Here is a 25,368-nt window from a genome sequence, read left to right on the forward strand (position 1 = left end):
CTCTGCTCTCAATCTTGCTGAGCAAGCTTACAGAAATGTAGATTCCATTGCAGGAGGTCTGACGGGAGACTCTGCACTCAAACTAGCTCCCAGTGGAGACCAGGGAGCCTGCTCCAGGGACCTCACTCTGTCTTCTCCCTGTAGCTTCTTGTCTTTTCTGGGTTTTGTCTCTTTAAATTCAGTTCTATCACATCTTCTGACCTGTGTTCAGGTGATAGATTCTAGCTACTAAACCATTCCATAGGGTTCTCAATTTCAGTTATTTTTTTTTTCTGTGTCAAATTTCTATTTGTTTTATTTGGACTTTCCTATGCCACATTTTATAGTTTTCTATTTCCTATGGTTATTTTCAAGTATGTTTTATTTCTTGTAGGGAGTAACAGGGAGGGGCTCTATCCTATCACCTCACTTAAAGTCTGTGCATAGTGTTTGATAGTTTCACATTTATTTACTGTTGGGTATCTGCCTTCACACTGGGATGTCGGCTGCATAATATTGTTCTCTGCCCATGTGTGGACTGAACCCTCCCGACTTCCTGTGCCTGTCAGTTGCTTTCTGTCCACTGTCCTCCTTCCCTCTCCTTTGACCCCTGTCCTATGCCTGTGGCGGGGCCCCTGCCAGCCCTACTCACGGCAGCGGGTACTTCTTCCACAGCAGCTTGGCTGATAGGGTCTGGTACACTGTCTTCTGCTTCCCGTCGGAGCTGGGGCTGCTGGGACTGCTATGCACAACCTTGGAGCACTCCATTTGTTCATCCCACGAGCCGGACAGCACATAGTGGGCCTTGCCCTGGCTGTCACTCACCACTCCTGTCACCTGTGGACATTGGCAGGACCAGCGTAGGTGCACACTCTGCCCTGGGCCCCCTGGGGTGCTCAGAGATGGCTGGTCCTGCTTACCTTCCGGGCTGCCTCTTTGGAGAAGTAGCTGTAGGGCAGGAACTTCAGCTGGCACCGGTCATTGGTCTTATGGTTCACAATCTCGATGTCCCCTGACTGGCGAAGGAGGGCAGTGGTCAGCGGCCAGCCCCCGGGCCATGCACCCCCTCCCCAAGGGCGCCCCTGACCTGGTCGATCCAGAGCTTGCCCACGATGATGTTGTGCACAGTTGAGGTGCTCTTCCTCCATACGTAGTGGTTCCCACTGGCCTGGAATTCTAAGTGGATGGCACCTGGAGGAGGGGGACAGGCCAGAGGTCATGCCCCCCATGCAGGGCTCTGGCCAGTCTGCCCTTAGGCCTGGTGTCTTGAGAACCAGGCTGGGGGTTGGAAAGGCAGGCCTACAGGGAGGCCTCCCTTGGAAGCCCCCAGCTGGCTTTTGCATCACCAGAATCCTCCCTCTTAGGCAGAATGTCTCTGTCCCAGGAAGGCACCGGGCCCCAGCTCACCTAGCGGCATGATGGAGATGTATTTTCCCCGGAACTTGCTGGAGATGGTGATCTCCTGCCAGAGGCTCCAGCCATGCTTGGAGAACACGTAGTGCGCAGCTGAGGGGGGGTGGTGGCTCACCTGAGACCAGACCCATAGGACGTGAGCATCTGCCAGACATGAGCCCAGGTTCCACCTCCCCCAGCCAGGGAGGGACAGCTTGTGCTGTCTCAGCAGGCACAGCTCTGTGGCCATAGGAGCAGTCCTGGCTGTTCCTCAGGTGGCCATGGACCCAAGGCAGGCCCCCAGGAAGGCACTGCCTTGAGCAGAAAAGCATCCGGGTGCTGTCCTGAGCCTCTCAGTGTCTGGCTCCTGGGCTGTGAAATCATGCCTCAAAGATGTGCCTGTGACAGGTGCACTGAAGACTGATAAAACAAAGGGTGTCACACTGTGCCGAGGGTTCCATGTCCACTTCTCATCTAATCCTCCCCACATGCCAGGTGCGGCTGCTGTGCCATGTTATACCAAGGGGGCCCAGACTGGCAGTGTGATTTTAGCCAAGGGGCAGTTGGGCCCTGCCCCTGGCCAGCTTGGCTCCAGAGCAGGCATCCACATCAGTGCACTGCCCCCGGCCCAGCCCTCCCCTGCCTCACTGGCAGTGCCACCAAACCTCCCTTGTCTGTTCTTCCTTATTCCATGCTCCTCTGGCCGTGGGACCCAGGCTTCCCTCTCCTGAGTCTACTCACTCCCCAGGACAGCAGCCCTAGCCTAGCCCTGCCCCTCGCCTCCAGCTGCCCCTGAACACCTCCCCTCAGACAGGCAGAGCCGGGCTCCCGCTGCCCCTAGCGTGCCTTGCCTAACTTCCTGTCTCCGAAAAAGGTGCCTACTTGCTTCCTATGCCCCAGGAGTGCAGGCCCAGCTGCAGACCACCCTGGGAGATGGTGAGCTGGCCCTGAACTCAGCTGATGCCTCCCCAAGAGCCCGTGGGAAGCTCTTCCTCTTCCTCACCTGCACTTCAGCATCCTGCCCTTCCAACCACTCACACTAAACGCTTGGCAGCCTCTATGGCTCTCCTAATGCTCCTCCTCTAACCCTGAGCAAAGCCTGCCTGCCCTTCCTTCAAAATGCATCCAGTATCTGCCCCCTCCACTCCCACCTCCACCTCCCCGGGCCTCCCTGTGGGCCACTCCCTCCATTACAGGAGAGGGCTCCTCTGGCAGGTCAGGAGGCAGGCCCCACCCCAGGTGTACCACCCCTCCAGCTGCTGCTTCTCCACCCTCCTTTTGTTTCCTCCCTTCACTCTCTCTGCATCAGCAAAGCTGCTCCTTGACCACCCAAAAGAGCTGGAAGCAGCCACAGTATCCGCCCTGCTTTCCCAGCCCCATGAGAACTGGAGCCGTGTCTGTTCACTTCCCAGCTGAAATCTCCATGCCTGACCAGCACCTGGCATGTTGAGGGCATCTAATGTCTGCTGAATGGAGAAATACATTCACTCCAGGGTTCAGGCCAAGGACCTGGGATCACCCTGACTGCCCCCCACCCCCATATCCAAAGCGTCGGCAAACCAGCTGGCTCATCCTTCAAAAGCTGCCAGTGTTCTGGCCTCCCCCTTCACCCAGGTCTGGCCACCGCACCCCTGCGTGGGTCACTGCAGTCACCTCCTAACAGGGCCTTGCCGCAGCTGCAGCCTCTTCAACTAGCACCAGGATCTGAATGGCCAGAGTCCCATGCTCATGCCAGGAGCCAGGGCAATGCTGGCACCAACGGAATCCCCTCGTTCTCAACCAGGACACCCAGGTTCAGCATGGGGCTGCCACTGAGGCTCCTGAGCCTGGGTCTTGGCATGTCTCCCTGGGGAAGGGATGGCGGGGACAGGCTGCTGTCACTGGCTGGGGCAGAGTCCATCCCACTGCACCCAGGCTCCTCCTGCCAGCTGCCTTCAGCTCGGTGGTGACCCCATGCTCCTCCCCAGCAGTGCCCACAGATGCCCCTCCACCTCTGCTCCACAGCATCCTGGCCTGGAGCTTATCCTCCCCGTCTCTGCAACCAGGCCTGACCCTGTCCTCACCATGCTGTGTTCTCATGCCTCTCACCGTCTCCAGGAGGCCCTGTGCTGCCCCTGCCATGGGAGGCCGTGCTTCCTGGCTGGACCTCAGCTTGATGGCCCCTTGGCTATGGGCAGTGGGGGTCAGAGGCTGCATCCCATTTGTCACCTTGGGCCTGGCAGGAACAGCTTGGCCAGAGTGTGGGCGGGCACCACCCAGTGCCAGCCTAGCCCGCTCACCTGCTCACAGAGGGAGCGCAGGCCCATGTCATCGAGGCGGTCCAGCTCAAAGGTCTCCCCCAGCATGGGGTTGAAGGGCTTGGCGATGCGGTGCACCGTGGTGGAGTAGGAGGACACAGAGAAGGCAGCCACCAGGCACATCTGCTCCACTGAGCTGGTGCAGTGCACCGCCTTGTCCAGCAGGTGGTGGTACTCCAGGTCCTCTGTCAGCCGCTGGAGCATGGACAGGGGCTCGTTGAAGTTCACCTGTGGGTGGGCAGTCAGGTTGGGCACCAGCCCCGGCTTGGCATGGTGCCCTTGCTTTTCTCAAATGTTCAGGGACATCCCTGCTCAGACGGCACCTTCACAGTGAGGCTCCTCTGATGGCCCTGTCCCAACACTGCGGCCCCCAAGCCATCACCTCCCTGGTCCCTCCTGCCTGTTTTCTTCACAGCCCTCCCCACTTTCTGGTCTGCTGCATCCTACACACTTTTATCATGTTTGCTGTCGCTATCCTCTGCTCGGATGGACACCCGCCAAGGCCAGGGGTTCTGCCTGGCCCACTGCTGTATCTTCAGTGCCGAATCTTAGGAAGCAGTGAGAGAATGAGTGAATGAGCACATGAGTCTGTGGGTGGAGGAAGTGGGTCTTCCCCATGTTCTGAGCTGTGATGGGACCTGGCACAGGATGGGTTAGGCCCAGGGCCCCTGTCTCAGTGTCACATAGGGCAGGGTCACTCTCCCCACCATGATGCCATCGGGTACGAGTCTCAGCTTCCTTGTGTTATCTTGCTCCATCCTCCCGGACACTGTGAAGGGGGTGTTGTGATTCTCCCCACTCCACAGATGTGGACACAGAGGCTGGAGATGTGAAGGAACTCGTTCTGGGTCACACAGTAGAACCGTCTGGCCTGGTGGAGATGCCACCGTAGCCAGGTGGCATGAAGATCCAAGTTCTGCCCTCAGCCCACTGTGTGACCACACCGAGTCTGCATTTCCTGGGGATGGCACAAGGGATGGCTGCCAGCTGAAGGAGGGCCCACCCCTCCACACACAGCCCCATCCTCCCACTCCCCATCTACAGATCGGGACAGCCAGGACATGGTAAGGCCCTGTGAGATCCAGAGGTGCTCTGGGGCTCCCCAGGTTGCTGATCCATGCAGAGCTTCTCCCTGGCTCCTTCTGTCAGAGCCCAAAGATCCCTGTACTTTGGAAGATTGGGGAATGCCTATGTACACGATTAGATAATTAGTTACATGCTCCTCAGGTGCCATTAAGAAAATGACACTCCAAGGCTGTGTGTACTTCACACAGGCCATTACTTCTCATCCATGCACAGGAAAGCAGCCCCAGAGGACCTGCCAGGGCTGCCCTGCCCGAGCCACCCACCGGCATGGGGATCCTGGAGAGCTCCCGACCGATGCAGTTCTTCATGATGCTCCAGAGGTTAAGGCTGTAGTTGGGCTTGTTGGGGATGCGGACTCGCCTCTTGACTTTGGACGAACCCTTGGGCACGAGCGAGGCACCATCTAGTACCTGCCACAGAAGTGGGGACACCCCTGTCAGCAGAGGCCAGAGCGCCCCCTCAGCATCCAGGTATCTGCCCTCCACCCTGAGAACTGGCACACTGCTCGTGAAGGGCAGGGTGGCGCTCCTGGACTGGGGCATGGGCCTGCCTGCCGGCCCTTACAGTGCTCCCCCTCACTTACATTGTCTGCTGAGCTCCAGTCCACAGAACTTGTCCCCGTGCTACCTTCAGCTTTTCTGCAGGAAACACAAAGCGGGAGGCAAGTTACTGATGAATCCCGAGGCCTCCTTGGGACCTGGCCCATCCTCTCTCTAGACAGCATCGTTTTCATTGCTAGTAAATGTCCTGGTCACTGCCGTGTGTTCTGTGTGTAGACAGACACCGCATAACATTTCATTGGCGGATAGTGTATATGACAGTGGTCCCATAAGACTATCATACTATAGTTTTAATATACCTTTTCTATGTTTAGATACACAAATCCTTAACCACTGTGTCACAATTGCCTACAATATTCAGTACAGTCGCATGTTGTACAGGTTTGTAGCCCAGGAGCAATAGGCTGTGCCATATAGCCCAGGTGTGTGGAGGCTCTATCAGCTAGGTTTGTGTAAATGAGGCTCACACAACAATGAAATCCCATCTGGAGCAAGACAGATTATTGATTTTTTGAGACAGGGTCTCTCTGTTGCCTAGGATAGAGTGCAGTAGCATGACCATGGCTCACTGTAGCTTCGACCTCCCTGGGCTCAAGCGACCCTCCCACCTCAGTCTCCCAAGTAGCTAGGACTGCAGGCCTGTACCACCACCCCTGGCTAGTTTTTGTATTTTTTGTAGAGACAGGGTTTTGCCATGTTGCCCAGGCTGGTCTCGAACTCTTGTATTCAAGCAATCCTTTTACCCTTGGCCTCCCAAAGTGCTGGGAGCCACTGGGCCTGGCCAAAGCAAGATTTAAAGGAAAGAAAACCCCAAGTAAACAAGTAGATAGCTGGTGAAAAGACCAGATGCAGCCTAAGACCAGGGTGGGGGAGGCTCTGCCCAGATGCAGCCACCTTACCTGTCTTCCTTGGCCTCAGTGATCACGGTGATGAAGGATGTGGAGTCTTCCATGGCATCAAAGTACTCGGTATCTTCATCTTCCTCACTGTCCTCTCCTTTGGGAGTCAAGAGGCTTCCTAGAGACATAGGCAGAGCTTTAGTTTGTAACTTCACAAAAGGCTCATCTTGCCTCCCTAAGTCCAGAGCCAAGGGCTCCCTCAACCCCCATCTGGCCTCACTCCTCCTGCTTCAGTCACCTGGGCAGCCCTGGGCCGCAGCCACCCTTGTTCCCTCTGCTAGAATCATGTGCTTTCAACACATTCGTTGCACAGGGGCCTCTTTCTGGAAGCCCCCACCCCCCTGCCCCCGATCTCTCAGCATGTGGGTCAGTCTTTCTGTGGCCCAGCTTCCCTTTCTGTTGGACCCCTGTCCACGATCCCCATGACCCCCAACCCAAGGCTAGGTGGGTGGCCACCTGGCACCAGGACACCCCTGTCACACAAGGGACAGCTGGGCTCATTAAACTTAACTCTTGAGAATGTGAACCTAGGTGCAGAGAAACTGTTGCCAGTGGGTGATGGGCACGGGAGATACAAAGCACAAAAAGGCAGTCCAGAGTTGGCCAAGCCCAGCCCACACATGGACACAGCCAGGGATATGCATGTGGGGGAGCAGAAGTTGTATATGCAGAGCCAGCTGGCAGAAGGTCACGGGACAGCCCTGCCCTGGCCACCCGGGCACTCACCCTCAATGAAGCTCTTAGAGGGGTTGGCCGGCCGGCCGGGGGCGCTGCGGAAGGCCCGCTCGAGGCTGTTGTGCTGCTTGGCCAGCTGCTCAATGGTTTCCTCCAAGTGCACGCGCTGCTCCTGCTCATACTGCAGTGCCCGCTGCCATTTCCGGCTGTGTATCTCTGCTAGTTCCAGGAAGTCCCTGCAGGCCTGGGGAGGGAGGGGTGGCGGTATGAGACCCTGGGGCCCATCTGTCAGAGGCATGTGAACCAGAGCAACTCCATCTTCAACAGGAGCTGGGTAAGATGAGGCTGAAACCTACTGGGCTGCATTCCCAGACACTAAGGCATTCTAAGTCACAGGATGAGATACAAAATACAGGTCATAAAGACCTTGCTGCTAAAACAAGTTGCAGTAAAGGAGCCAGCCAAAACCCATCAAAACCAAAATGGTGATGAGAGTGGCCTCTGGTTGTCCTCACTGCTACACTCCCACCAGCGCCATGACAGTTTACGAATGCCATGGCAACATCAGGAAGTTACCCTCTATGGTCTAAAAAGGGGGGCATGAATACTCTACCCCTTGTTTAGCACATCATCAAGAAATAACCATAAAAATAGGCAACAAGCAGCCCTGGGGGCTGCTGTGTCTATGGAGTAGCCATTCTTTTGTTCCTTTACTTTCTTAGTAAACTCTCACTTTGCACTGCAGACTCGCCCTGAATTCTTTCTTGTGCGAGATCCAAGAACCCTCTTGTGGGGTTTGGATCAGGACCCCTTTCCTATAACACATCTGCTCCCCCCCACCCCCCCCGCCATTCCCTGTGAGGACTAAGCTCTGATATTTTTTATCTTGCCCAAATTCCTATGTAAGGCGTCTGGGGAGTCATGCCCTAAAAACCATAAATTCTCATCAGATGGGTTTTATTTAACCCTATATATCGTGACTTACTTTCCAACCTGACTGGCATAACATTACGAGTCAAGGAAGACAAAGTATTTTATCCCAAAACATGCTTCTTGGCCATATTTTGAAGTGGCCCTGCAAAGCTGTCCTTTGTGCGGGAAAATGTGTATCTGTAAAGAATCCCTATTCACATAGATCGTTTTCTTCCAGGCCCTGCCAATCCTGAAGAGACTGAGTTTTAGCACCTTTTTGAAGTTCTGATTAGGAAATATCTGTCATCTATTGTCTCTAAGGGGAGCCACTATAAGACTGAAAAAGAACCTTAGTCTCCACAATCTTTTATCTTAACCTGAACATTTCCTTTCTGTTGATCCCAGGTCTTTAGATGACTCAACCAAGTGCCAACCAGAAAATGTTTAAATTAACCCATAGCCCGGAAGGCCCCTCCCCACCTTGCTTTTGAGTTGTCCTGCCTTTCTGAACCAAACCAATGTGTTTCTTAAATGTATTTGATTGCTGCCTCATGCCTCCCTAAAATGTATAAAACCAAGCTGCACCCCGACCACCTTGCGCACATGTTCTCAGGGCCTCCCAAGGGCTATGTCATGGCCGTGGTCACTCATATTTGGCTCAGAATAAATCTTTTCAAATATTTTGCAGAGTCTGTTTCTGTTGACACCTGCAGTGAAGAAGGCCCTGGGGGCCGTCTAGCTTCCCCCTCTGCTGGGATGGTAACAAACATGCTCACTGCCCGCTTTGGCCTCCATGGGGATGTGGGACCCATAGCCTTCTCAGAGCCCACCCAGCAACCAGCACTCACCCTAGTTGGCCTCCCATGGTCAGGATGCCAGTTGGGGAGCAGCAAAGCCAGATGCCACGGGTCTGCACGCTGCCTCCCCAGCAGCAGCTCGCCTGGAGCTGAGGTGGCTGCTGTTGCTCATCAAGGCAGGGGCTGAGCTCTCTGCAGCCACATCCTCCCTACAGTGTTAGGCCTCAGGTTTGTCACTGGCCCTTGTCTACCACTGGGCCGGTCCCTGGCCGTGGCACAGAAGGAAGGAAAGCCACGTTCTGCTATCCTCCCCAGCTCAGAGAGGTAATTGGACTTGTCTGGCAGAACTGGGACTGGCACTTTCTACCAAGCTACCTCAGAATATGAATCACATAACTGCTTTTAAGGTTTTCCCTTCAAGCTTGTGGTCTACTAAGACATCCAGATTCTTTTCAGCTTCCCAGGTCCATAGGTGGTTGCACCACACAGTTTTGAAGCAGGGGTTGGTCGTTCTGCCATCATTACAGTGGAGAGGATGGCTCAGGCTTCAGCTATCCATGGAGGCCAGTGAGATCCAATCTAGGAACCTCTGAATTTGCCCTTTCTGGACACATTCTTTAACCCAGTAGGAAGGGATGTTTCCTTGGCCCACAGCTGCATCAGTGGCCCCAGCTGCCACTCCCCAGCACTCCCTCCCCACCCAACTGCCCCAGCTGACCTGGAGCACCCACTGAGCTCCATGCACATTGCAGGCTGTCCCACCCCAAAGAAGGAAGATGGGCACACCAGTCCTCACCTGTGACACAGAGACAAGGCAGCTGTTGAGGAAATATCAGGAGGTGATGTGGCAGGCGGGGCGAGGGAGCACTCAACAGATATGTCTTGTGGATCACCTCCCGCATCTGCCCCGGCACCTGGTGCCCAGGCCCATGACCGCTAACTCCCACCACTCCTCAGACCTCTGCAGCATCGCTCCCCCAGGAAATGGCCTGCTCCCTCAGTCATGCCCACTCAGACGCCTGCCCAATGGGTTGGTCTCTCCAGCGACTGTGCCAGGAATGGCCCTGAATCAGCAGCTGCTCCCAGATATTTGCTGCCGAATGACACCTACCAGGGGGGTGGGACTGACAGCAGTGGGAGCAAGCTGGGGGTGTCCTGAGGTGGCCTCAGGAGAGGAGGGATGGACCAGCACCTCCAAGGGTGGGAGGCTCCCCAAGGCTCTGCATTGGGGCACCCTGCCTGGGGGCTCAGCAGTCTCGCCTACCCCACAGGGAGAGCCCGAGCTCTGGTGGCCAGCCTGGCTTGGTGGAAAGGGTCCCCAGCCCAGCCCGCCCCTGCTCCAGAGCGCTGGCTGCACAGCCTGCTCCAGGGACGCCATTCCTTGAACAAGCCCTCCTCTGAGCACCTTCCCTTCCCCATCTCCCTCACAGCACCACGCAGGGTGGGCAGGGCAAGGCGTGCCTCCTCATCCCGGGGATGTGGAAATGGGGCCTGGAGATGCTGCATGGCCTGCCCAAGGAAGCCAGCAGAGTGTGGTGGCCAGGGGCGCACTATCAGGAGTTGGAAAACCTGGGTTCCAGCAGAAGCCCCTTGGCCCCTCTGAGCCCACGTCCTCTCTGTGAGATAGACAGTGGTGCCCGACAGATGCTGTGCCCACAAGCTGCCCTGTCTCCGCTCACCCAGAAAATTCTCCAGGTGGGAGGAATGCAGTCACCCCCACTGGACAGATGAAGGTCTCCTCCCCGCAGGTTGAGGCAGGGGGAAAGGTCTCCTCGAGGAAGGAAAGAAACCTCCTTATCTCATGCGCGTCATCCTGATGATGTGTGAGACTGAGTCCAGGATGTTGAAGGTCTGGGCTATTTTGAGTTTATGGGTCTATAAGGCTGTCCCTTGGGTGTGGGGCTGCAGTCACTGTCCATCATGCAATTTGTAGATCCCATAGTGGGTCTGGGTGGGTCCTGGGAGACCCAGCTCCAGGCCTGACTCCACTGCTCCCTGGCTTGTGACTGGGAGCCGAGCCTTTCACCACCTGGGGTCCTACAGTGGCCTTCCTGCTTCACCCACAGCCCTGTCCCTCTCTCACTGCTGTAGGCCTTAGAGTGAGGACCCTGAAAACAGACTCCGAGACAGTGCATCCCAGCAGCCAGACCAGACGGCACCTCTTTGTTGGTTTTCTGCCAGTGGATGTAAGGGCGGTGGTGGAGGTGGGGGCACAGTATCCCTCTGGGTGCCTCAGGAATGTTCCAGACCCTTACAGAAGCCCTGTGAGGTGGGTAGACAGAGACTCCCACCCCATCCCAAGACAGCAAAGCTGGCTCTGAGGGCACCCAGCAAGGAGGTGGCAGAGCCAGATCCAGAACCCAGGTCCTGAACTGAGAGCTTGCTGTACCTCCTACCTGGCTGCAGCTCCCACGAGACCCTCCTCCCCACATTGCCCTAAGCTTGGCCCAGTGCTTAGTCAAGTTAGTCTTGGTTCCAGCCACCTGTTCATGGCTCCCTGACGCTGCTGCCCTGCTGCCCCTGTGCCACCGGTCAGCTGTGACCCTGGCCCATGCAGGTCTCCAGGCTCTGTTGAGCTGGTCTCATGGCAGGTACAGAGTGCAAGTCAGGAAGCGCACCCTCATCTCCCTGGGTGCCACTTCAGGGAAGTCCCCTGCATCCTGAGACTGAGGGCCAGGGAGAAGGGGCTAATTAGGTCAGCACAGGGTGAACAGGATGGGATCTCAGGTCTGTCTGGCCCCAGGACCACCTCCACACAAGGCACGATCCCCATGCCTGCCTGATGCAAGCAGGGGTGCAGAGGCCAGGGCTGTGCTGTGCATGGTGAGAGTGAATGGGTGCTTCATGGTTTTCTGAGTTCTTACCTATCTGGGTGCACAAGGCCTCTGCACCCGCCCTCCCTCATCCCTGCACCATCGCTTCCTGCCAATCTTCTACAGCCCCCAGAATCGTCCTCTTCGTCCACGAGTTCTCACATAGTTGGGTGCTTTGTTTTCATATACCTCATGTCATTTACAGCAAGACTTACAAAAGAGCCATACAACAGCAGTTTAAAATACTAGCCAAAGGTCATGGTAAGAATTCCCACAAACTCACATCTCAGGGTGCCTGGGCTTCCCAGCAGCAAAAGCAAAGAGGGAAAGATGACAAGAGAACAAAGATGAATTAGGCCCCCTACCTCCTACCTTTGCTGTTCACAGGGGCTCCAGTACTTTAGAAATGACCATTTTCTCCTTCAAGGGAAAATGGAGGATTTGTTGTTTTTTCCAGAGATCCAGGCAGCTGACAGCCTCTCATAGACACGGTTTCCAATCCTCTCCAGCCTCATCTCCTGGGGCTCCATTCCTTCCCAGGGACCTGAGTGTGGCCCACCAGGTCTTCCTGCTTTTCCCTGGCTCAAATCCAAACCCACCTGCTGATTCTGGTGCCAGCCCCGCCTCCCTCACACCTCAGGCTCACTGTGAGGCAGGCCATTGCAGGCATTCTTACAAGCACTGAAACAGATTTTTTAAAAATATAGTGTGCATGACCGAGGAGGAAATGAAGGCTCAGGGTGACTGAGGGACTCGCCCAAGGCCATGAGGAGGTGTGTGTAGGGCCAGGATCCAAGTCCCTGAGCATCTCACTTGCATGTCTCCCAGGACACGGAACCAGTGCTGTTACGGTTTACTTTGTAAAGCTAAGTCTTGATTGCTGTCTGGGACCCCCTTGAGGGCAGGGATGTTGTGGGATCCCAGAGCCTTCCTAGTGTGGAGGTAGGTTCCTGGGAGATACTAACAAGGCTGCCTGGGAATAACCCTGTCCAAGCAACAGAGCCCAGCCCTAGCCTCAGAGAGAAGGGGTGGCCTCCCAGCACCCTTAGCCCCAGCTGAGGACTTTGTTCACACAGCCAGGGTTGCTGGCTAATAACTTGGCTGTGAGTGACCTCGGTCCCCCTCAAGGCTACCAAAGGGCCGGCTGGCATCATGCAGCAGGGAGACAGGAAGTCCCCGGACAGCTGGGCTTCATCTGGGTACATGTGCCTGGGCTGGGCACATGCAGGTCATAGAGTGTCACAGTCACCTAAAAGCAGGGCAGGGTGAAAGCTGCTGTGTGCTAATATCAAAGGCCTCATGTGTCTGCACCCAGGGCCTTTGCCATCACAGCAGATGAGCTGCCCTGGTCACCCTGTGGATGCAGAGAGCCTGTCCACCTCCTCCAGCCCGGATGCACCCACCTGGTGTCCATTCCCGACTCCCAGGGTCTCCTCTGCTGCTGCCAGCCTTCTCCAGGCCCCATCCTGGCTGTGCTGTGGGGAGAGGCAGGCGCCTGGTGTGGCCCTGCTGTTCTCAGAATGCTGAGCTGGGCTGTGTGCTGTGTGCTCAATAAGCTGGATTAGGCTTGGGGCCCAGCAGAGGGGCTGGCAGGGGGAGGTTCCCAGCCAGGCCCAGGGGGGGCCTGGCTGACCCAGCCCAGACCTGAACATGGTCTCATTTCTCTGAGGCTCTGTGACAACTCTACCTGGGGCCAGGCGACTCATGCTCAGCTGTAAGCAGGAGGAGAGACAAGCTGACCTGAAGCCCCTGCCCACACATTTGTGTCCTGCATTGTTTAAGGGGAGGGGAGTGAGGGGTCCTAGTGGGAGCTGGAGGTGGTGCCTGGGCCCACATGGGTGCTACCCCACTGCCCACCCTGGGACAGGCCTGTAATCTCCTGGCGCCCTCCTGGGCTTCTACAGAGTCCCTGATTCTGTGACCTGTCAGGTTGATTGTCCTCAGCGTGGGGACAGAGTTCCAGTCTCCCAGGCCTGCCCCTTCCACCTACCCCCAAGTGCTGCACAGAGGGTTCTGGTGAGAGGGGTGTTGGGGGTGGGGGCGCTCTGAGATGCAGGGCCCCTGAGCAGTGTGGTCCTGTCTCCATGGGGAGGGCAGGGAGCCTGTTGAGTTGCCCCCAAGCAGAGTGAGAACCACAAAGCTCGACAGACAAAGGGGGGGGTCTCCACCCTGGGGCAGCCCCACCTGGGGAGTCCAGGCCCTGCTTGGCCACCAGGGACTCTCCCTACTGAGAAGTCCGGCCTGGGGAAGAAGGCTGTAAGGGCTGCCCACCCAGGGGAAACCAAGTCAGGGGCCATGCCATGTGAGGTCTGAGCGGGGGTTGCTGCTGGTCACTGGTGCCCCATGGGACAGACATTGAACGTCTCTGACCTGGAAACCTTTGCCCAGATGTACCCCAGGAAAAGGAGGACAAACTCTAATCGCTTTTGCTGTTCCTAATCTTAATCCTGACAGCGATCTCACTGCTCCCTGGGACAGGCGGGAGAGCAAGGTGTGAGGTCAGCTAGCCTGGGTCCCCTGTGTGTGACCTAGGGCAGCCTCTGAAGTTCTCGGGAGCATGCAGAGCCAGGACCCTGTCTGGCCTTCAGTGGCTGCCTGGAAACTTCCCTCCTAGACAGGGATGTAAGACAGGGATGTGAGGGAGGCACCAGAGGCCTGCTAGGTGTTGACGTGGGCAGCCACTGGGCTCATGGAGGAGGTGGGGAGATTGGTCAAACGCCCAGATGGTCCAGGCTGGGCGACTGGCTCCAGCCATTAGCATACGCAGGAGGTCCCAGCACCCCTGGTGCAGGGATAATGGGAGAAAGTGCGGCTGGTCCAGGACCTGCCAGGCACCTGACGTGTCTGCTGTCCAGCTCTGGGCTCCCAGGTGGGCGGCCGGAGGACCCTCTGCTCTCCGGGTTTCTAGGGCCAAGGCTACCCACCCTCCACGCTGATCCTCACATCCCTTGTTGCCACAGACTCTGCCTCTCACCAGCCTGTGGTTCTGAAGGTGATGAGTGGTGAGATCACAGAGTCATGGTCTCCCTGAGCCCCTCTGCATGGCCAGGGGACTCACTGGAGTAACAGGACCTTGCCTCCCCTGCCATTGAGGAGTGGTGGGCTGGCCTCACCTATTTTTTTTGAGACAGAGTCTTGCTCTTGCCCAGGGTGGAGGGCAGTGGTGCCATCTCAGCTCACTGCAACCTCTGCCTCCCAGGCTCAAACGATTCTTGTGCCTCAGCCTTCTGAGTAGCTGGGACTACAGGCGCCTGCCACCACACCTGGCTAGTTTTTGTATTTTTAGTAGAGATAGGGTTTCACCATGTTGGCCAGGCTGGTCTCAAACTCCTGACCTCAAGTAATCTGCCCGCCTCGACCTCCCAAAGTACTGGGATTACAGGCGTGAGCCACCGTGCCTGGCCTGGCTTCACTTTACACAGGATGAAACCCAAGCTCAGCAGGTGCCTCATAAAGGCAGGAAGGAACTGCGCTGTGATTCTGGTCTTAAGTGTCTAAGACCCAGACTGGGGACCTGTGGAGCCACAAGGGGAAGTGCTGGGCTCCCCCAGGGATCCCTTTGGCCCAGCCAAGCTGTCATGCTGTGTCTCCATCACCTGCCTGCCCCCCCGAGGCTGAGCTCCCAGGGCCTGCTCCTCACAGGAGCCCTTGGCACAGGCTGGTAGCACACAGGGGCCTCAGCCCTTCCCAGTCCCCACCGCGGGTCGATCAGAGTGTCTCCTTGATGTGACTCACTCTCGGCACTGGTGAAGCAGCTTTCCACTCCAATTAAAACTTTAAAGTAGCCTCTCCACATTCAAAATAGTTTGCCACTCACACACAGGAACCAACACCATCTGGCTTCCAGTTTGCCAACTGATTTTAGACAAATCTGGAATCTATTTTTACCCATCTCCCCAGGTCCTGGATGAGCAAGCTGTCAGGAGCAGGACGGTGGTCAGCTGGGCAGAAATCTGCCCCACAGGCCCCCGAGGGACAACGGAGAGCAGCTCCGGGCCTCTCACCCCCGCCTGGGTTGGCCTAAGGAGCCCCACGTGACCTCCTGGGCCATGAGCCAAGCGGGGCCTCAGAGAAACCTCAGCATTTCTGGCAGTGGGGGCCCCTTCCGACAGGGGTCTTTGTTTCTACGATGCCCCACATCAGAAGCCCTGTCTGAGGGCCCCAGGTTGCTGTCTCTGTTCCTGTGACCCTCTCCACAGCAGCCCTGCCTACCCCCGGTGCCCGCTCTGGCTATCTGGTGCCCCCAGTGTCTCCTACTTCCCCCTTGTGCTTTGCCCTTGCAGCTGGAGTATCCCCAAGTGGAGTGTGCCCCGAGCCCACTCCCATCGAGTGCTGGCTGTGCCGGGTGCCCTTCCCCCTCAGGTTTTCCCATGTCCTTGCCATCAGGATGTCGCAGGCACCCCATACTGCCCAGCCAGCCCTGCGGCAGGCACCAAAGTGTGTCTCCTGAGGGACACTACCTTCCTTGGTAAACCCAGGGACCAAGAGTGCGGCATCTGTCCCATCCAGGCCTGGTAAGCATCTACCCTCTGTTGGCCAGCCCTGCCCTCCCTGCTTTCTGCCTGCACTGGGCACCTCGAGCTAGCTCTGCCCACTCACTAGCTACACAAAACCCACTCCTGGGAAAGACCCTCCTGCATCCTGCAGAACCTGTGTGTGGGCCAAACTGGGCGTCAAACACGAAGACCCCCATTCTGTAGGGGCCCAGGCCCCCAGCATGGGGTCCTTCCCCATGGCCTCTTCTCTCAACCACACAGCAACTCTGCTGTCCCTGCCTTCAGCTTAGAGCAGCACCGCCCATTCTCATGGGTGCCAGCTGTACTCTCGCTGCCCAAGGGCCCCCGCAGGGCCTCAAGCACCTGCCCCTACCTCGCGGATAGCACATTCTCCAAGCAGCAGAGGGGTCTCGCTAACATGCACGTGGGATCATTTTATTTGGCCTTGAGTCATTGACCTTGGTACTGAGTCACTTGGCATTGAGTCCCTCATTTCAAGTGGGAGCACAACGCTGTCAGCATGAGGTCCCTTGTGACTGGCCTCCTCTTCACTCTCCCCTCCCCTCCTGTGGCTCCCAGTACATACTCCAGGGCGCCTGGCACCTGTGCCTCTGCTCAGCCCCCAGCCTGTGGCCTCTCACCCCATCCCACCTCACTGGCTCTTTCCTCTAAAGGTCTTTTTGCCGCTGACATCCCGTATCACCTATGTGGTTACAGACCCCACAGGAGGGTGCAGGGCCCACAAGGCTGGGGCTGTGTTCACCCTCACAGCTCAGGGTTCCCAAGTGCCACAGAGGGTCATGTGGTCAGAAGGACCAAGTCCTGGGCCCAGCATGAGTGACCAACTATGAGGAACCTTCCAAGTTCAGGAATGGGGGTCGAGTCAGGTGCAATCGGTCTGGGCTGGGACCTGCCTGCAGGGACTGGAGGGACAGCAGCAGGAACGAGCCCACAGGCTGCTAAGAAGCAGGATGGAGCCCAGCTGCCGGCCCACCCAGGGGGCTCAGGACTAGAGGAGAGAACATGCCCCAGCCTCGCTCTGCTGCCCTGGCCTGCAGATGGAACCTGCTCCTGCAGCTTTTTCACTTTGTGGATACTAACACTCCAAGCATGAGCTTGTAATATGTACAAACTCAATCATTTTCCACCTTAAGCCAAGTGACAGAAGCAGTGCCACCGTACAAGGTACACCCTGGTGCTCACGGAGGACGCTGCTGTGAGAGAGAATGTCCCCACCCCATGCCTGGCAGAGCACCTGTGCGCAGGCACGTTATGGTTCAAGACTCATTCTAAAAACCAAAGTCATTTAATAGTGCTACAGGGTTTCTCTTAAATGGCAGGCGAATTCACAGTTACCCAAAACAGTAATTCAAGCAAGGATCTGCTAGGCTGGCTTTTATCAGAGTCAAAAAAATTACCCACTAGGGAATTTTGCCAGACACTAAGCGATTCATTCATTTGCCCCTGTGATTTTTCACAATATTCTCTCCACCCCTCCTCTCTCTCTCTCATTTGCCGAGGCTCCCATGTGCTGGGCTCTGAGCCAGGCATAGAGGCCACAGGGCTACAGGGATTGTGAGAGATACTGTGTCCTGCCCTTGCTGGAAGGACAGGGTCAAGATGCTGCAGTAGAAAGATCTGTGAGACTCTGCAGGCCTGCAGGTGGGTGATCAGTGGTGCCAGGACAGGGATGCAGGGTAAGGGTGGACAGGGGAGGTTTTCTTGACCTCCTAACCCCGATCACGGGGAGGGTCAGGTTTATTTCTCTACCATAATGCAGCAGTGTAGCGGGCTCTGGAATCAGGAATACATGGGCCTGTATCCTTTTCAGCTGGGATCCTGAGCCCCTCAGCCTTGGTCTCCCCATGCGCAAGCCTGCAGAGTGGGCAGGGAAGGTGCATGCAGAATGTTTGGCATGCCACTCCACGCATGGAACACTCATCCCCTTTCCCATCCTGGCTCGCCACTGGCAGGGCCTGTCCCAGCCTCTCATAGCCCAGTCCTTAGGAGCTGGGGCATGGGTGTTGGGGGAACTACCACCAGGGCAGGAAGACGCAACCAGGGACAGGTGGCCTGTGGGGAATGGGTGGGGAGACGCTGCTGGGCCTGCCAGGGATGCTCAGGAATCGTGTGAACCCCATACCCTGGTTCTGTCTCATGGCTGAAAACCCAAGAGCCAAGCTGATCTCTCCAGGTTCCCTAAGCGGGAAGGCAAGGAGTCTACTCCCCTTTCCGGGCAGTGGGGCGGTGAGGTCACCACTCACACAATTGGCAAGCCTCGCCCAATGACCGGGTCCTGCCCACAGGCCCACCATGACTGGAGAACTGTCCAGAGGCCCAGGAAGGGTAACCGGGTAGGCAGGTGGGAATAACAGAGGGGCTTCAGAGCCAAACTGGTACAGGTCCCCATCCTGGCCGGAGCAGAAAGACCTGTGCACGATGACAGCCCAGAAGGGAAAATATTAATATTTTCCTTCTCTGCCTAGGAGAAAGCCTACTTCCCATTCTGTGTCTGCTGCCTCGGCCCTCTGTAGGCCCAGCCAAGGCTTGCCCTGGCTCCTGCTGTGCTGTGGTCAGTTGGACAGGAATCTGCCTCCCTGCCAACTGGGAACCTTCCCGGGCTCTCCCTAAACTTGGCCTTCAAAAGTGGGCATGTGAGCTGGCGGCCCTGGGTCATCTTAGAACAGGTCACACCGATGAGCACTTGCCTGGCGGCCTGTCACTTTAAGAGTTTGCTGGACTGCCTGTTCCCTGTGAGTCCCTGTCTGGCACAGGCCTGGGCAGGGATCAGGAGGCAGCTGCTAAGATCTGATGTCAAATGCCCATCAGGCAGGGCTTTCCTAGCTTTGTGATGAGAGAGGGGTTGCCCTGAGTTCACGACGGGGCTACTGACTTACTCAACTGCTGACCCCAGAGGGTCCTTCCAAGGCCCACCACATGCACCCTCCGAGTCTGGCTAGAAAGAACCCTGCCAGGGCTGGGTGCAGTGACTCACTCCTGTAATTCCAGCACTTTGGCAGGCCGAGGAACATAGATTGCCTGCGGTCGGGAGTTCAAGACCAGCCTGACCAACATGGAGAAACCATGTCTCTACTGAAAATACAAAACTAGCCGGGCATGGTGGTGCATGCCTATAATCCCAGCTACTCAGGTGGCTGAGGCAAGAGACTAGCTTGAACCTGGGAGGTCAAGGTTGCGGTGAGCCAAGATCATGCCATTGCACTCCAGCCCAGGCAAAATCAATGAAAAAAAAAAAAAAAAAAAAAGAAAGAAAGAAAGAAAAGAAAGAACCCTGCCAATCAAAATGTCACAAGGCAGAGGGAGGCTGGAGCCCGGTGTGGCGTGCACATGGAAAATGTGGTTACCTGTACAATTTAATGCCATGAAATGCTGTTCCGGGCCAGGTGATCCCTCCGGAAGGGGAGTGCAGGGGGGTGCAGGGTACAGGGGTGACCTCGGCAGGCTGAGGCCTCGGGGCTGGGCCTCCACTTCCTCGCTGACCTTGTTCAGGTGAGAAAATGGGACTAGAAGGGCTTTGTAAAAGGTAACATCACAGGTAAATGTGAGCCGTGGGCCACTTGGAGGCCTTTATCTAGAGACACAAGATCCACTATGAAACATCACTTGCTGGCACTCCCACAGGGCTACTGCTGGGGACACCCGTGAGTAAGACACTCAGCCTGACCTCAGGGAGCACAAAGCCCAGTGGGGAATGGTTGAAACAATGGATTAAATGCCACGCCTGGGAGCTGGGGTCCCAGCCAGGAGGAAGGCTGCCCAAAAGAGGCCTTGGAAAGCCATGGTGACGTCCCTGTGGGGTTCTGAAGGATGACAAGGGAGCTGCCAGTACCTGAAGGATGAGGAAGGAGTGTTCTAGAACGTACAGCACTGGCAAAGGCATGGGGGGTTGAAACGCGGTGTCACTGTTCCAGATTCCCAATCCAGAAACCACCTCCGAGCACCTTGTTCCCTCAAACACCTGGGGCCGAAGCCATACCTGATGTGAGGTGAGGATGGCTGCAGCGCCCTGCGAGGATCTGTGGGTGCGTGGAATGGGCCTGCACCACTAGCCATGGGTCCTGGGCTCTCGGGAATCATCCAGAGGACCCTCCTCTCTGCCCTTCTAGGATCTGAGGACCTAAAGGCTTATGATATGTCCTTTCCTAAACTTGAAAGAAATTTAGAACTCACCTGACTTTTCTTTTTTTTTTTTTTTGAGACAGTCTCACTCTTTCGCCAGGCTGGAGTGCAGTGGCGTGATCTTGGCTCACTGCAACCTCCATCTCCTGGGTTCAAATGATTCTCCTGCCTCAGCCTCCCGAGTAGCTGGGACTACAAGCATGCACCACCATGTCTGGCTAATTTTTGTTTGTTTTGTTTTTTTTGAGACAGGGTCTCACTCTGTCGTTCAGGTTGGAGTACAGTGGCGCAATCTCGGCTCACCGCAACCTCCGCCTCCTGGGTTCAAGTGATTCTCCTGTCTTAGCCTCCTAAGTAGCTGGGATTACAGGTACGTGCCACCATGCCCAGCTAATTTTTGTATTTTTAGTAGAGACAGGGTTTCACCATGTTGGCCATGCTGGTCTTGAACTCTTGGCCTCAAGTGATCTGCCCACCTCAGTCTCCCAAAATGTTGGGATTACAGGTGAGTCACTACACCCAACCACCCTAACTTTTCTCCTGAAACCGGAACAACCCCAGATTCTTTGTGGTCTTAGAGAAAAGTGAAGATGGAGCAGCCAGCCTATCCCTGTAGGAAGAGAGCTGCCTGCCCCAGTGTGCCCTGAAGGACAAAGGACACCCTCCATGTGGGCTTTGTCTGGCCAGCCGTCCCTCATTTTAGGCTCTACTTCTATGATCCGGCTCAATCAGAGCCCACAAGGTGGAAAACACACAGCATTTCACCAGGAGGAGGGTCTGCCCTGTCCGAGGAGCCAGTGGCAGTAGAGATTTCCCCAATGCAGGCATGGGCGCTGCTGGGAGCATCCCTGCACACATCACAGTCAGGGCAGGGCTGGGGAGAGGGATGGAGTTGCAGTGGGGTCCCCACAGTGGGAGCAGCAGCTCCCTCTCACTGTGAGATCGGGAGAGATTGGGGGTGAGGATTTCTACCTTGTGGGGACCGTGGTGTGTGGCTTCCATATCCAAGTCCCTGGCTTCCCAGGAGGGGCCCTGGTGGGGCTGCAGCCATGGTTACCACAGAATTTGAAGCTGAAAGGTAAGACACTCCAGGGACTTACAGAGATCTTTGAGGTTGGGATCCTGCCCAGGGTGAAGATGAGGCTGCCCCGTGTCCTGGCCTTGGCATGTAACCACCGCAGGAGGGGGCCTCTGCAACTCTCCAAGGAGGTCACCCTTACCTCCCTGAGGGAACGAGAGGATGAAGGCCATCACTTTTCTTGCAGGCCACACAGACCTGGGTTTGCATCTTGGCATGGCCACCTACCAGCTGGGTTATGCTGAGCAGCTCAGGTGACTTCCCTGAGCCTCAGTTTCCATGCTGACACTAACAATCCCTCACAGGTGCTAACCAGGCTGTTGGAAGGAGTAAGTGGTTTGGTACCTGAATAGGCTCCCTGGAAGTCTGGAGGTGGGAGCAGCATGGATGTCCTACTTACAGAGCCCTGGTCCAACACCTTCTCCTAACAGGTGCCGAAGCCATGGCCCGGCCAGGGGTGGGAACGCATGTGTCCCATGACCTTCAGGCAAGCGGCTGGCTTTGCCTACATGGCTCCTTTGCACACAGTGGGGGCTGAACCCTTGATGTCTGAGAGCTATGTAAACAGCCTTTCCAGAACTGCCCCAGTTCCTGCTAAGCGAGGAGTGGCTGTCAGGAAGGGTCCCCAGGGGAAACACGAGCCTCTGGGCTAGCCTGGGCTACAGGCACAGTCTGTCGGGGCAGCACCGCACTCCTGCCCTCCCTGCCCCTGATTTCACAGCAGGAGCTTGGGGAGGGGCCCTCATGGCAGGCTAACACCAGCAGGTTTGGCAGAACCCAGCCCAGGGCACAGCTTCCATCACTCAGGGCTGACTCTGCTGCCATGTTCCCTGGACGCTGGAGCTGCAGAAAGGAATCGTGACCAACCCCAGGGGGTTGTGCTTCTCATAAAACAATTCATTAGGCACTTAGACTTGGAGCTGTTTTGATGGCTTCGTAAACACAGATGAGCCTCTCATGTCTGATAAAAGACTGTGCAAGACGGCAGCCAGCTGAGACGCTCATTATCTCGGAAAAGCCAAAACTGCTTACTCAAGACAAAGCAGTTTTGGTCTCGGGTGGGGAGGCAGTGCCTGGGAAGCCTCTGGCGGTGGCTTCTAGGAGGGACAGGGAAATACAAACGCATTATTATGTTATTCAGTGCTTCCCATGTGTGTGTGTCCCTGGTAGAAGTACAGCATAATCTGGTCTGTGGGCTGTAAGGAGGACACTGGGCCTGAGAGGGTGGATGTAGGAAAACAGTGCAGGTGACAACGGGGCCAACATGCAGGGTGGCCCAGCAGCCTCTCACCATCCTTGGCACATGGGGCCAACTACACCCAACCCCCCAGCACTGTGGGATCTGGGATGGAGAAGGCGCACACATCTGCTGAGCTGAGGCGGGTGGGCACCTGCACGCTGAGTTTCCCAGCAGCCGGGAAGGTGGGCACACCTCGCTCAGCCTCAGGCCCCAGGGTGGGATTCCCAAGGCTGCATTTGGGTACTCCAAGCCTGAGCATATCTGGGCAGGTGTGGGTGGTGGGGTGGCCCTCCCACCCCACAATCATGCTGCCAACAGGCCAGTGAAGCAGGCTTGGGGCAGGTCTTGGATGCCCAGGGTTTAGCCTGGGCTCTTGGCCTGCAGTGAGCTCTAGCCTCTATCTTCCCACCCTGCCCTTGCATTTCTTGTGGGGCCTGGAGCTTGGTCCCAGCTCCCAGTCCGGCCTTGGTCTAACCTCCTAGTTTGGGGGCTGGGTCCCCCAGCTGGAGCTCACCCAGGCACAAGCACTGCCCACTGTCCCCAGCCAGCAAGATGGCTCTCCTGAACCCCCTTCTCTGGACCTCACTTCTTCCTCTGTAGCGGCCTCCATTTCTGCACAGCTCCTCTGCTCTGGTCTCCTTACTCCCACAGCAGGCCACCCCAAGCTCCTAGAACTGCACCCCTGGCCTAGATGTACCACCCTGTGGGACTGTCCTGGGAGGAGGCTGTCGCAGTCAGACTTGTGTCTGGAGGGTGGAGGCCTGGAGGAGCACGCACACTTCTGGGGAACACTCCCCAGACAGAAAGAGGGAAGCAGGGCCAAGCACTATCCTCCTACCACCATTGAGACACCCTCGTGGCTCCCAGTCATAGCCGTGTGGTTTCCAGACCGGGGTGAGCTCCCACGGCGGGGCTGCTTAGTTTACAACTGCGGTTACCCACTTCGTCTACCATCAGGCTGGCACGACCTCGGCAGGCTCAGCTCTGAGGCTCTTCTAGCTCAGGGAGCCCTTGACCGCAGCCACCACCACACACCCTCCCTTGTTGTGCACAGCATCTGCTCCCACTGCATCTGGGGAGTGAACCCAGGGAGGAGGAGTAGCAGCCACTGAGGGCCAGTGTGGCAGCTGTGTCCCTACTGTGTGGGCAGAACTGACCCGCTGGGCTAGCTACTCAACTTCGGGCCCCGACCTTCCTTATCGAGGCATGAAGTAACTGCAGACTGTACCAGAGTCCACACCCAACTCCAGTTTCCTCCAGACAGTGAAGAAGAATGTCCTTGCCCAACAACGGCCGAGTGAAGGAGATGATTTGAGAACCCGGAAGCTAGCTGGGGGGGCGCTGGCTTTGGGAAACACCGTGGAACCGCAGGAAATGGAATGCTGATGCTTCAAGCACCCCTGGTCACCTGCTCAGGGACCCCGGGGCTGGAGCCAGGGAGCCCCGTGCCAGGGCGGTGGTGGGGGCGGGTACTCACGTTGATCATAGCATTGGATGTGATGCGGAAGAGGGTGGCCCGCTCGTTCACCACCTTCAGCTTCTCCCCACTCTCGGATGGGATCTTGAGGCCGTCCAGCTCCGTCAGGGAGCGCTGGAGCGCGGCGCCGTGCTTGGCGATGAGGTCATTGCACGTGCTGAGGTCATCTAACTTCAGGGAAAGATTCTTCAGGGTGTGGTGCAGCTCGTTCCTGTCGGCTGGGGTGGTAGCCTCGTCGTCATCCCCAGAGTCATCTGTGGAAGAAAATAGAGTTGTTATGGTCATTACGAACAGACGTGGCACCAAGAGGTCTGCACAGCCAGGTCAACCAGGGCAGGGTGGATAGCGCCATTCAAAAAACATCACTCCCCGAGATGGTGCCCATTCCTGTTCCTGGCCAGGGTGAGGTGCCTGGCCCAGCTTTCCCAGGGTGGGGTGAGCAAGGGCCCACCTGAGTCAGTGGGAAGGACTGTAAAGAGAGCCCAGCTTGAATGGCAGGGCCAGGACTGGGCTTTGGAGGCCGCAGGACTGCAGGCACCCACCTGCGTGCAGGGCACCAGCTCCCTATGTTGTGGTGTGCAGGGAAGGATGGGCTATGCTGGGTGGCGAGGTGGAGACTGCTCTGTGGGCACAGAGGCCTCTAGAATGGAGCCCAAGCTCCTTTCTCGGTGTCGCAGGCCTACCCCAAGCCAATCACTCCCACCCAGTCAATCTCACTTTGCTTTCTGATCATGCCCATCCCCCAGCCACACCAGTCTGTCCGCTGTTCCCTGCAAAGGCTTGAGCGCTCGTGTTTGGGGCCTTTCCCGCCATGTCCCCACTGCCTGGAACCTTCTCATACCTGCCCCCACCAGAGGTCCCACCCCACCCACCCCTTTGAGGGCCAGCCCAATGCCACCTTCTGTCCAAACTCTGCCAAAAGAACCTGGGAAACATGACAAAACCCTGTCTTCTACAAAAAACAGAAAAATTAGCCAGGCATAGTGGCATATGCTGGTGGTCCCAGCTACCCAGGAGGCTGAGGTGGGAGGATCACCTGAGCCCAGGGAGGTGAAGGCTACAGTGAGCCATGATCGTGCCACTGCACTACAGCCTGTGTAACAGAATGAGACCTTGTTTCAAAAAACAAAACAAAACAAAACAAAAAAACCCAAAACACAACAACAAACAAAAACAAAGTCTACTAAAAGACCCCATGTCACAGTTGAGGCTCCCCGTCCCTGCCTTCACCGATCTCCCTGCAGGAACACAGCCATTCTCACTGATGGAATGCCCTCTGTGTGCAGACATGCTGTGGCCTCTCAATGGCCTTGCAGGGTAGGGACCAGATCATCCCCAGGCGACAGATGAGGAAACTGAGGCTCTGAGAAGTGAAGTCATGCCCACGCTGCCTGGCTGGCCACCCTCTTCCTTTTGGGCTGCTGGGGACTCCATGAGATGGGCAGGCTGTGCCCTCTGCCAGCTCCCACGCCCCCTCTTACCTCTCTCTCACGCAGCTGCCCAGGGCCCTTTGACCTCCCTTTCCTG

The 25,368-nt window shown here is 56.7% G+C and overlaps 1 protein-coding gene across 4 annotated transcripts in view; it reads right to left on the bottom strand.

Moving 5' to 3' along the window:
- Positions 1 to 25,368, bottom strand: part of OSBP2 (oxysterol binding protein 2) — a 221,023-nt gene that overhangs the window by 13,032 nt on the left and 182,623 nt on the right. For all 4 annotated transcript variants that reach the window (XM_017945258.2, XM_009217104.3, XM_017945257.2 and 1 more), the window contains 10 exons: positions 23,842 to 24,095; positions 6,940 to 7,132; positions 6,214 to 6,331; positions 5,338 to 5,392; positions 5,018 to 5,164; positions 3,651 to 3,896; positions 1,387 to 1,507; positions 1,067 to 1,170; positions 900 to 995; positions 632 to 816 (listed from right to left, as the gene is read on the bottom strand). In XM_017945258.2, coding sequence (XP_017800747.1) covers positions 632 to 816; positions 900 to 995; positions 1,067 to 1,170; positions 1,387 to 1,507; positions 3,651 to 3,896; positions 5,018 to 5,164; positions 5,338 to 5,392; positions 6,214 to 6,331; positions 6,940 to 7,132; positions 23,842 to 24,095 — 1,519 coding nt within the window. The remainder of the gene's footprint in view (positions 1 to 631; positions 817 to 899; positions 996 to 1,066; positions 1,171 to 1,386; positions 1,508 to 3,650; positions 3,897 to 5,017; positions 5,165 to 5,337; positions 5,393 to 6,213; positions 6,332 to 6,939; positions 7,133 to 23,841; positions 24,096 to 25,368) is intronic.

Source organism: Papio anubis, chromosome 16 (assembly GCF_008728515.1).
Source record: "Papio anubis isolate 15944 chromosome 16, Panubis1.0, whole genome shotgun sequence".
NCBI lineage: Eukaryota > Metazoa > Chordata > Mammalia > Primates > Cercopithecidae > Papio > Papio anubis.